The following is a 13,034-nucleotide window of genomic DNA, read 5'->3' on the forward strand; positions in this document are numbered from 1 at the left end:
CTGAAAAAAAGAAATCAAGAAAGCAATTACATTTTCAAAAAAATTACCTGGGAATAAATTTAAACAAGGAGGTGAAAGATCTCTATAATGAAAATTATAAAACATTAATGGAAAAAGTTGAAGAGGACATAAATGGAAAGATAGCCTATGTTCATGGATTAAAATTAATACTGTTAAAATGTCCATGCTACAAAGTGATCTACAGATTCAATGCAATCCAGTGAAAACACCAATGACATTCTTCTTAGAAACAGAATAAATAATCCTAAAATTTGTATGGAATCATAAAAGATGCCAAAAGCCAAAGCAATTTTTAGCAAAAAGAACAAAGCTGGGGGCATCACACTCTCTGACCTCAAAATATACTACAAAGCTACAGTAACCAAAATAGCATGCTACTACCATAAAAATGGATGTAAAGACCAATAAAACAGGAGAGCATGGAAATAAATCCACGTATTTACAGCCAATTTATTTTTGACAAAGACGCCAAGAATACACACTGGTGAAGGACAGCCTCTTTGATAAATGGCGTTGTGAACACTGGATATCTACATGTCCAGGAATGAAACTAGACCCCTATCTCTCACCATATTAAAAAAATCAACTCAAAATGGGCTAAAGACTTAATATAAGACACCAAATATAAATACTAGAAGAAAAGATAGGGGAAACATTTCAGGACATTGGTCTGGGCAAGGGAAGGGTCTTTTGTATAAGACCCCAAAAGCAAAAACAGACAAATGGGATTGCATCAAACTAAAAAGTTTCTGTACAGCAAAGGCAGCAATCAACAGACTGAAGAGACAATCTACAGAATGGAAGAAAATATCTGCAAACTACACATCTGACAGGGATGAATATCCAGAATATATAAGAAACTCAAACAAAATTCAATAGCAGAGCAGAAAACACAAATAATCCAATTAAAAATAGGTAAAAGACCTGAATAGCCATTTCTTAAAAGACATACAAAGAGCCAATAGCTACATGAGAAAATGGTCAATATCACTAATCATCAGAATAATGCAAATCAATACCACACTGAGATATTACCACACCCCAATCAGAATGACTATTATCAAAAAGACAAAAAATGAATGCTGGCATGAATGTGGAGAAAGGGGAACTCCTGTACACGGCTGGTGGAATGTAAATTAGTACAGCCATTTTGGAAAACAGTATAAAAATTCCTTAAAAGATTAAAAATAGAACTATCATATGATCCAGCAATCCCACTACTGGGTATTTATCCAAAGGAAATGAAATTAGGATTTCAAAGGCATATTGGCACTCTTGTGCTTATTGTAGCACTATTCACAATAGTCAAGATACGGAATCAACCTAAATGTCCATCAATGAATGGAGGGAGAAGGAAAATGTGGAATGTATATACACACACACACACGTATATACGTATATGTGTATATATAACATATATACATATACATGTTATACACATATATATGCGTATGTTATATATACATATATACGTAATATATACATATAAACACACACACACACACATATATAGTAATACTGTTTGGCCATAAAAAAAAAAAGAAATCCTGTCTTTTGTGGCAAAATGGATGAAACTGGAGGACATTAGGTCAAGTACAGAAAGACAAATACTGCACGTTCTCATATGTGGAATCTAAAAAAGTTAACCTCATAGAAGCAGAGAGTAGAACAGTACCTACTGGAGGCTTTGGAGAGTAGGGAAGAGTGGGCATGGGGAGAAATTGAACAACAGTTCAATAGGGGAATGAGTTGTGGTGTTTTACTGCACAGTTGAATGACTATGGTTAATAATATTTAATATTTCAGACAGGGTGTGGTGGCTTATGTCTGCAATTCTAGCAGTTTGGGAGGCTGGGGCGGGAGATCACTTGAGCCCAGGAGTTTGAGACCAACCTGGGCAACATGGTGAGATCCAGTCTCTACAAATATTTAAAAATGAGCCACATGTGGTGGCATGCGCCTGCAGTCCCAACTACTTAAGAGACTAGGGCAGGAGGATACCACGAGCCCAGGTGGTTGAGGCTTCAATGACTGAGCCATGATCGTGCCGCTGCACACCAGCCTGAACAAGAGAATGAGACCCTATCTCAAAAAAAATGTATATACATACACATTTTATATATACATAAAATCCTCTCTTCTAGCTATTTTGAAATACTTACATATACATATATATTTCAAGTACTATGAAATATATTAGCATATAATAATATATAATGAAATATACATTTCAAAATAGCTGGAAGAGAGGATTTTGAATGTTTTCACCACAAAGATAAATGTATGAGGTGACAGATGTGCTAAATAGTCTAATTTGATCATTACATAATGTATAAATGTATCAAAATATCTCACTGAACCCCATAAATAGGTACAATTACTAAGTGTCAATCAAAAACAAAGGCCGGGGCACGTGGTGGCTCACGCCTGTAATCCCAACACTTTGGGAGGCCAAGGCAGGTGGATCAAGAGGTCAGGAGATCGAGACCATCCTAGCTAACATGGTGAAACCCCATGTCTACTAAAAATACAAAAGATTAGCTGGGTGTGGTGGCGGGCACCTGTAGTCCCAGTTACTTGGGAGGCTGAGGTAGGAGAATCACTTGAACCCGGGAGGTGGAGGTTGCAGTGAGCCGAGATCATACCACTGCACTCCAGCCTGGGCGAGAGAGCAAGACTCCGTCTCAATAAAACAAACAAAACAAAAAAACAAAAAAATAAAAAAAATACAGTGGCACTGCACAAAAACCACAAATTTTTTTTTTTTTTTTTTTGAGACAGAGTCTCGCTCTGTCGCCCAGGCTGGAGTGCAGTGGCGCCATCTCGGCTCACTGCAAGCTCCGCCTCCCGGGTTCACGCCATTCTCCTGCCTCAGCCTCCTGAGTAGCTGGGACTACAGGCGCCCGCCACCGCGCCCGGCTAATTTTTTTTTTGTATTTTTAGTAGAAACGGGGTTTCACCGTGGTCTCGATCTCCTGACCTTGTGATCCGCCCGCCTCGGCCTCCCAAAGTGCTGGGATTACAGGCGTGAGCCACCGCGCCCGGCTAAAAACCACAAATTTTTTAAAAAAGATTTCAGCCAAGGTAGATTTTGCTTGAATCTTAATCCATTTCTAATCCACAGGTATGTAACACTGGAGTACTGACCACAGTGGTGCTTGAATGTGATCTGGAACCTTCTTGCTCCTTGCCACTGTTCAGTCTAGGGTGGAAACAACAGTGAGATTTCCAAGTAGGTCCTTATGACGCTAAAGGACTTTAACTATCAGGGTTGTGATATCAGGTACACTAGCAGCCCCAGGCAGCTGGCTAGCCCACCACTGGGCTAGGGAAACACCCTCCAGCATGCCTCTAGCATGGACTTCAGGAGTATATGGCAACCCAAACCAGGATTCGGACCAAAATGAAGAGAAATTTCCGTTTCTTCTATGAAAGAGGATGTCATCATCTACCCTGGGAGACAGTTGTAATTAATGAGATGGCATGTGAAGAGCCCAGCATCATGTCTAGAAAATACTACGTTTCCTCACTTGTCACCATTCCTAGGGACAAAGGTAGAGGAAGAAGAGTGCATCTGGGCCCCTGCAGATGAAAGCAGTGACAACTTACATGCCAGAGAAGAAAAAGGCATATATAACCTACACACTGCGACTAGTCTCTCGAGTCCTTGAAAGGATGAGGACATGACCACCATCCACGTATCTGCCAGGGGCAGGTGGTACAGGTAGAAGCAGTAGGAGCCAATGGTTTTGATTAACTATGACTACACTGGCCCAAATGACTCAGTAGGGACAGGGATGGCCTTCTTTGAAGATCTTATCCAGGAAGCAAGGAGTCTTGGATCTAATTAATAAGGAATACTTGGCCAGGCGCGGTGGCTCACGCCTGTAATCCCAGCACTTTGGGAGGCCGAGGTGGGCAGATCACGAGGTCAGGAGATCGAGACCATCCTGGCTAACACGGTGAAACCCCATCTCTACTAAAAATACAAAAAAAAAAAAATTAGCCGGGCGTGGTGATGGGCGCCTGTAGTCCCAGCTACTCGGGAGGCTGAGGCAGGAGAATGGCGTGAACCCAGGAGGAGGAGCTTGCAGTGAGCCGAGATCGCACCACTGCACTCCAGCCTGGGCGACAGAGCAAGACTCCGACTCAACAACAACAAAAAAATAATAAGGAATACTCTACTTATTGCCCGAGGAGTTTAATGATTTTAAACAGAGATGTAATATTGCAACTTACAGTTTTTTGGAACTTATGGAACATTCATTCCCTGGAGTTACTCTTGTGCAATATGGTACTGTTAAAAGCAATGCTTGTATTTAGATCTTTAAAAAATCTCTGGGAAATCCATTCATAGAATGGATAAACTAGTTTCTAATTTGTCTCATTGTCATCATGTACCAGAGGTATTAAAAAGAAAAAAGCACGCCTGGCACACTGGCTCATGCCTGTAATCCCAGCACTTTGGGAGGCCGAGGTGGGCAGATCACTTGAGATCAGGAGTTTGAGACCAGTCTGGGTAACATAGTGAAACCCCTTCTCTACCAAAAATACAAAAATTAGCCGGGGGTGGTGGCGCGTGCCTGTAGTAGATCAGTAGCTGGGATTACAGGCACCACCACACCTGGCTAATTTTGTATTTTCAGTAGAAACAGGGTTTCTCCATGAGACCAAGTCTCGTCTTTCACTCAGGCTAGAGTATAGTGGCACAATCTCAGCTCACTACAACCTCAGCCTCTAGAAGATACTACATTTCCTGAGCCCTCACTCGTCATCTCCCGGGCTCAAGCAATTCTTCTACCTCAGCCTCCCAAGTAACTGGGATTACAGGCATGTGCCACCACGCCCAGCTAATTTTTTGTAGATCTTACAACATTAGTTCTGAATTGCCAAACTAGATATTTACTCTGGGAGGTTTACTGTCATCAATACTGGGAATTTGCTAATCAATATGTGGTAATACCAGCAACCAGCTTAAGTATTTATGCCTGACCTTGTGCTGAAAGGCAATTACAAATAGCCTATATATCTACAGGAATGTCAAGGTCATTGAAAGTTTTCTGTAAATGAATACATACTTTAAGATTATAATTATATATATTTACGGACTTAAGATACAATCACTTTGGTGGGCTGGGTGCGTTGGCTCACGCCTGTAATCTCAGCACTTTGGGAAGCTAAGGCAGGCAGATCACCTGAGGTCAGGAGTTGGAGACCAGCCTGGCCAACACAGTGAAACCCCATCTCTACTAAAAATGCAGAATTAGTCCAGGAGTGGTGACAGGCACCTGTAATCCCAGCTACTCGGGAGGCTGAGTAGGGGGAATTACTTGAACCTGGGAGGCGGAGGCTGCAGTGAGCCGAGACTACGCCATTGCACTCCAGTCTGGGCAAAAAGAGCGAAACTGGGTCTCAAAAAAGGAAAAAAAAAAACAGTAGCACGTGTGGTATGTATGTATTAATCCAACTTTATCAGTAATCACTTCATATGCCAATGGTCTAAATGCACAAATTAAGAGACAGAGACTCTCAGAATGCCAAGACCATTTCTGCAGAATTAACCCCTCGGAACGGGCAGCGGGCTTTTCTGACCCTGAGTACCTGAAGGACAAAGATGTCTCCAATGTCCTATCTGGAACGGGGCAGAAAATGCCGTAGAACTGAGAGTCTGAGGACTCTACCATACCAGATACATTAACAGAACAAAATCCTTCCTAGCCACAAACTGCACTGTCAAAGACTCCACAAAAAAGTGTCCAGAAAAACTGATCTCTGTGATAAAAAAGGATCCATCCTCAGATAAAGCATGTATTCTAAAACTAAAGAGACAAAACTTAAAAAAAAAGCAGTGGTAGGAAACACACAATCCAAAGGACCATACACTTCCCTCCCAGTGACCCACCTCACCACAGCCAGGAAGCAGGCTGTGAGGCATGGGGAAATCTGACTGAACTACTTGATTTTCTTTTTGAACTCCAGATTTAAGTTGGTGAAAGCTCACTGCGATTAGAAAGGGAAATTTTCCTAATCTTAAACATCTGAAATAACTTTTACTTCACCTAAATCACTGGTCACTGCCAAAGTAATCCCAGGAAACCCAGTGTTCCCAAAGTCTAGTGTCTGAAGCAGGACATGTTCTGTGGGCTGAGTTTTCCACACATTGAGTATTTTGGCTCTGAGTACCCTAAGGTTTATGTTCATTAAGAATATTTTAATGCTATTTAAAGATTTGGAAAAAATCTTTTAAAATAAACCTTTATTCTGACACCAAGGGTCTAAGTTATATTCCTGTATTGGCTAGTAATCACAGAAATGAAAGTGCTAGTAAATATGTTCACATACGAGAAATAGAATGAAAAGTCAGTCTATCTTATATTACGCATCAATTTACAGTATCTGCTTACGTCCAATACGATGTGATTAAACCATACAAAAAATGGAGTCTGTGGTTGTTTCTATTTTACATTTTAACTTAGTGCATAACACAAACTTCTGATCAGTCTTTGAATTTAGGTTCTACAAATATGCAGTAAAAATAGCTTCATGAGAATAAAGCCATCAACCAGAAGAATGTAACATTTTGCTGGAATTTCATTATATCTGCCATAAATATTCAAGTTGCTTGTTATAAAGTCAAATATTATATAAACCAAGTATTAGTGTGTAATGAGGGCAAAAGTATCTGAAGTTTCCAGCTACTTTAATAATTAAAAGCTTAACCACCCCCAAAATGAAAAATTCAGTTTCTTTAATGAAATCTTGTTTCTACAAGGGCTTTTAAGTAACAGACAGGATTTAACCTGAGGCTGAGTATATATGAGGAAGCTAGCTAAAATTTTACAATTTTAAGACAGCCAATTGGATTTACCACAAAAATTCAAACATACTTTTTGAAACAAAGACGACAAGGGCTCAAGTGGAGTGCAGTTATTTGATGCTGTGTGTATTTAACAAATAGATATGATTTTAAATGTGTATAAAGTTTACCTGTATACTAGAATCTCCCTTTATACATTTTGCTCCTTCTATTATAGCCATGTATGAGAATCTCAGTTGATCTGGGGTCTGAATAAGACCCATTCGGTATTTTCTCATGTTCAGTAACACTTGTTTAATGTTAATATCATCTCCTTTTTCCATCTGCAAGAAAGGCAAATATCAGACAAATCTTTTGTTACTGGAACCCAGGAAACAGAATCAATGCAGGATCATTGCTAAGATTTTTGCTCTGCATTTTCTCCTCTGAAAGAACAATGATAATTTAACGCTGCAGCTATAACTGTTACATACACAGCAACTATCCCAGCCTACTCATCCCTCCCCACATCTCAACCACTCAAGTAGATGGAGGACTTTGATTCTTCAGCTGATTCACAATTGATTCCAAACCAATCATAGTAATCTCATTCCTTCTGGCCAGTCATTGGTTAAAGGAAGGATTTATAATCAGTTCTGACTAGTATAAGGACTATTTTTTTTAAAGTCATGGCAGGAGTCAACCTTTCTGCTCACTGCCCTTCCGCCTCCTTCATGTCTGCACTACAGACACGATGTCTGGATACACAGCACCCATCTAAAGATGGTGGGAAAGAGGCCAGTAAGGAAAAAATAAAGGTCCTAAAAAGAGAAAAAAAGATTTAGGCTGTATACAGGCTGGGACTGGGATTGACTGGTGCAGAAAGAATTAGCCCTTAGGGGCACAGACAGGAACCTCAGGCGAGTAACAGTAATACTGACATTTATGGAATGCTCAGAAAACACCAGGGACTCTTCTAGTGTCCCTTAATGTATTAATTCATTGAATTCTCACAGCAACCCTGTGAAATATGTCTATCATTATCCCTAGTTTTTAAATTTAAAAAAATGAGATAAAGTATTTGTCTGAGGAGGAAGTCAGTATTACATATGAATTTATATTTGAAAAAATGAGGGGAAGAGACCTATTATTTCTGTAATATAAAGCTACCAGGAAGAAAAACATCTTCTTAGGAATCTCTAAAATCATCTTGGATACATTTCTACCAGTCATGAATAAGACGCAGTTGCAAACATGGAAATGAGATTTTTAGGTTTTTCCAAAAGTAGAAGTTAAAAGTTGAAAAACCTCAGTTCTATGATACAACATCAGTGCTTCTTCCTTGCCAGTGGAAGCAATTAAAAAAAAAAATCAATGAGATTAAAATGAGATCGCAAGAAGCACTTACCAAAACAAGACAAGTGTCTACCAGAGAGAAGGTGCCAGAGCGCCCAATGCCTGCACTACAGTGGATCACCGCAGGCCCATGGTCAGGGTTCAAGGAGCCAGATTCTCTCACTTTAAACAAGAAATTGAGAAATGAAGCTGGTGATTCAGGGACTCCAAAATCTGGCCAGGTAGTATAATGAAAGTGAGATATTGTTCTGGTTTCACCACTCTAAAAAGTGAAAATCAAGGGAGGACAAGTTAGTTCTATTTTTTTTTCTTTTAAAAAAACTACTTCAGAAAGATCATGTGTTTTGTGTAATCCTTTACAGCCATATGGGCTGTTTATACTATGATTTTTCCATTTGTTTTCTGACAATCCCATATACAAATTAGGGAAGATTTTCTTCAGTGGAAATTTGGGATGTATTAATAATAGCTAACACATACAACACTTACTATTTTGGAAGCCTGTTCTAAACACTTTCCTTATTAACTAAATCCACACAACAATCCTATTAAAACCCATTTTCCTGGTGAAAAAACTGAAACAAAGGGTAAGTAGTTTGCTCAAGGTCACACAGCTGGAACATGGCAGAACCAGGATTCGAAGCAACCTGGGGCAGCCTTTGGGTTCTCAGTTACTAATCTGTTACCATACACGTTACCAATATTTTCTTTAATTCATGCATCATGAATGGACTACTTTTTTCTATTTTAAAAAATGTCTGCCAGGCGCAATTGGCTCATGCCCGTAATCCCAGCACTTTGGGAGGCCGAGGTTGGCAGATCAACTGAGGTCAGGAGTTCGAGACCAGCCTGGTCAACATGGTGAAACCCCATTTCTACTAAAAACACAAAAAATTAGCCAGGCGTGGTGGCGCGTGCCTGTAATCCCAGCTACTTGGGAGGCTGAGGCAGGAGAACTGCTTGAACCCAGGAGGTGGAAGTTGCAGTGAGCAGAGATCATGCCAGTGCACACCAGCTTGGGCACCAAGAGTGAAACTCCATTTTCAAAAAAAAAAAAAAAAAATTCTACCAGTGTAATTTTACATTCTTTAACATTTTCCTTTTTATGAATTTGAGAGTTTATTTTTAAAATATAATTTCCTGTTTAACATGATTATCTGTTAGATTCTGCTACACAGGCATAGGGGAGCAACTCAAGAATTAATCTAAAGAACCAATCTTTACATTTTTAATTGGAATTGTTCCTCTAATTGTTGCCTTTCCCCATGGCAATAATTTCCAGTCCTAAAGCTGTTTATATGCTTTTGCTGATGTGCTAAAATGGTTTACCAACATGCTAAATGTTTCCTGTCTCTTAGGCCTGCCTGGCAATCACTAACGCTTCCTGGATATTCCTGATGATCTGTATTTCTAACTCATTATGAAAATGTTCTTCAGCTTTCTGCCAATTGCCTTTTGCCCCAAGGAGCACTTCTCTGCTTTATATTCTTCATTGGTGTAAATTAAGCAGTGGTCTTCCACTAATACATCTTTGCGCAATTTTTCAGTTTTATTGTAGGAGGTTTTTTTTGAGGGAGGAGGCATAGAAACAACGTAAAAAACCTTGATGTTTAATGGTGTAATAACTAAAGACTATTATTATAATATCCTGCTCCCAACAAAAATTTCCAAAATTAGAAGTTAGCTTTCACTTTAAAAATATACATTTTTGGCTAGGCGTGGTGGCTCACATCTGTAATCCCAGCACTTTGGGAGGCCGAGGTGGGTGGATCACCTGAGGTCAGGAGTTTGAGACCAGCCTGACCAACACAGAGAAACCCCATCTCTACTAAAAATACAAACTTTTCTGGGCGTGGTGGGGCATGTCTGTAATCCCAGGTACTTGGGAGGTTGAGGCAGGAGAATCGCTTGAACCTGGGAGGCAGTGGTTGCGGTAAGCCGAGATCGCGCCATTGCACTCCAGCCTGGGCAACAAGAGCAAAACTCCATCTCAAAAACAAACAAACAAACAAAAAACCCCTATTTTGCAGTAGAAATTGACTTCTACATCCCAGACTCAGTATATAAGGTATAATACTAATAAAGTACAGTGAAATAAATTTTTTAAAAAGTACATACTTTTAGTGACCTTTTAACATCCAGCATTAATAATTTCAAATACAGTGTGATCCACAAGTTCTCAATATACGAAAAGCAATAAAAAATTTCTCCATTACGAATTAAAATGATCACGGTTTCTACGTTTTAAGACATTTCTTTTTAAATTAATTATGGTAAGTGAATAAAGCCAGACTAAAGGCTATATACTATACTATTCCGTTTATATGACATTCTGGAAAAGGCAGAATCACACAGAAGCAGAAACCAGATCACTGGTTGCCAGAGGCTGGGGGCAGAGAACACGACTGACTGTACACAAGCAACACAAGAACATCTGGGGCAGGGGAGCGGTGACAGAACCGATCTACGTTTCTGCTGTGGGCAGTGGCTACATGACTGAATGCACTGTCAAAAGTCACATAACTGTACACCAAAAGGAGTCAATCTTACTGTAGGTTAAAAAAAAAAAAAAAAAGGTAAATTTATTGCATTAAAAAAGAGAATGCAAAACATTCTAAAATAAGAAGGGTAAACTCTCGTGTCCTTTTACAGAACAGCAGGTGGGCAGTTAACATGGCAACACCGACAGGAATGGGCTAGAGGCAGGTTCTCGACAGCGGGGGACACAGTTAACTCCAAGTCAAGTTTTCCTGTAAACGAGGTTAAGATTCTAGTGACATTAATAACCCACTTTGTTTCTTACTTGCTGTGGCCATCGGCAGGACCAGACTCAGTCTGTGTGGGCCCTTCTGTGGTCCGCTCTGAGCAGGAGCCTGCAGTGCTCTGTGGTCTCTGGCCCAGAGCTCCTATGGGGTCCTGCATGTAATTACTTCATCACGTCCTGGCTCAAACATATGGTCGCCCTACAATCTTGGGCAACGGCTTGCTTTCTCTTTGCTTGTATGATTTTGGCTCAAGACTAGTGGTCTCAATTTTTTTCAAATTCAGGTCACACTGTCTGGGATACTGGAAGCCAGTTCCCAGAAATGCTCATGACTGTTTGTATAATAAAGTCTTCCCCACTAATAGATTTTTGAAAATCAGTTGTTGTTTTTTCTCCCCCTACAGAACCAGGACTTTTTGAGAGGTTAACTTTGATTAATTTATCCTTACAGAAACAAGATTCAAAAAACACAGCTTTCCAAAATCATGTAATTCACAGTTACAAAGGACCACATGAAGGCATAAGATTAATATATTTACTACTCTGGTAATAGAAACATTCATATGCATGACTGGATGGACCCCTTTCCCTCTTTTTCATGCAGGAAAAAAAAAAAAAAATGAGGGGGGGAAAAAAAAGGGTTGCCAAAGGATACAAAGCTAAAACAAAACTCATCTTTATTCCAAACAAGGTCTGCATTTAGACTTTACAATTTTTGGCAAACTCCTTATTTTCAAAACTGCAGAAGCACCCTTTTCTTCTCCTTGGTCACCAAGTCACACTGCTTCCCCTCTGATCCCCAGCCGCTGCCCCCCAGCCCACCAAGTCACACTGCTTCCCCTCTGATCCCCAGCCGCTGCCCCCCAGCCCACCAAGTCACACTGCTTCCCCTCTGATCCCCAGCCGCTGCCCCCCAGCCCACCAAGTCACACTGCTTCCCCTCTGATGCCCAGCCGCTGCCCCCCAGCCCACCAAGTCACACTGCTTCCCCTCTGATCCCCAGCCGCTGCCCCCCAGCCCACCAAGTCACACTGCTTCCCCTCTGATGCCCAGCCGCTACCCTCCAGCCCACCAAGTCATACTACTTCCCCTCTGATGCCCAGCCGCTGCCCCCCAGCTTCTCGCTGCTTCACCCCACTCCCTACACACACCCGGGCTGCACCCACAATTACAGGCTGTGCCTGTCTGCAGCTGCTCCGCACACGCCCGCCAAACTTTCTGTCTAGAACTTCCGCACACGCCCGCCAAACTTTCTGTCTAGAACTTCCGCACACGCCCGCCAAACTTTCTGTCTAGAACTTCCGCACACGCCCGCCAAACTTTCTGTCTAGAACTTCCGCACACGCCCGCCAAACTTTCTGTCTAGAACTTCCGCACACGCCCGCCAAACTTTCTGTCTAGAACTTCCGCACACGCCCGCCAAACTTTCTGTCTAGAACTTCCGCACACGCCCGCCAAACTTTCTGTCTAGAACTTCCGCACACGCCCGCCAAACTTTCTGTCTAGAACTTCCGCACACGCCCGCCAAACTACTTTCTGTCTAGAACTTCCGCATACGCCCGCCAAACTTTCTGTCTAGAACTTCCGCACACGCCCGCCAAACTTTCTGTCTAGAACTTCCGCACACGCCCGCCAAACTTTCTGTCTAGAACTTCCGCACACGCCCGCCAAACTTTCTGTCTAGAACTTCCGCACACGCCCGCCAAACTTTCTGTCTAGAACTTCCGCACACGCCCGCCAAACTTTCTGTCTAGAACTTCCGCACACGCCCGCCAAACTTTCTGTCTAGAACTTCCGCACACGCCCGCCAAACTTTCTGTCTAGAACTTCCGCACACGCCCGCCAAACTTTCTGTCTAGAACTTCCGCACACGCCCGCCAAACTTTCTGTCTAGAACTTCCGCACACGCCCGCCAAACTTTCTGTCTAGAACTTCCGCACACGCCCGCCAAACTTTCTGTCTAGAACTTCCGCACACGCCTGCCAAACTTTCTGTCTAGAACTTCCGCACACGCCTGCCAAACTTTCTGTCTAGAACTTTGCATTATGTATACTACATTCTGCACAAAATGTCAGCGGCTTGCTGTTCTAAGGCAAA

The 13,034-nt window shown here is 41.5% G+C and overlaps 1 protein-coding gene across 27 annotated transcripts in view; it reads right to left on the minus strand.

Annotated features, from left to right (window-relative positions):
* PTPN2 (protein tyrosine phosphatase non-receptor type 2) overlaps window positions 1-13,034 on the minus strand; it is a 155,048-nt gene that overhangs the window by 22,473 nt on the left and 119,541 nt on the right. For all 27 annotated transcript variants that reach the window (XR_012427360.1, XM_074022978.1, XM_074022979.1 and 24 more), the window contains 2 exons: window positions 8,226-8,435; window positions 7,009-7,161 (listed from right to left, as the gene is read on the minus strand). Coding sequence is in view for 26 of the 27 variants with exons in the window: in XM_074022978.1 (XP_073879079.1) it covers window positions 7,009-7,161; window positions 8,226-8,435 (363 nt within the window). In the remaining variant the exon portion in view is untranslated. The remainder of the gene's footprint in view (window positions 1-7,008; window positions 7,162-8,225; window positions 8,436-13,034) is intronic.

This window comes from Macaca fascicularis, chromosome 18 (genome assembly GCF_037993035.2).
Source record: "Macaca fascicularis isolate 582-1 chromosome 18, T2T-MFA8v1.1".
NCBI classification, from domain to species: Eukaryota; Metazoa; Chordata; class Mammalia; order Primates; family Cercopithecidae; genus Macaca; species Macaca fascicularis.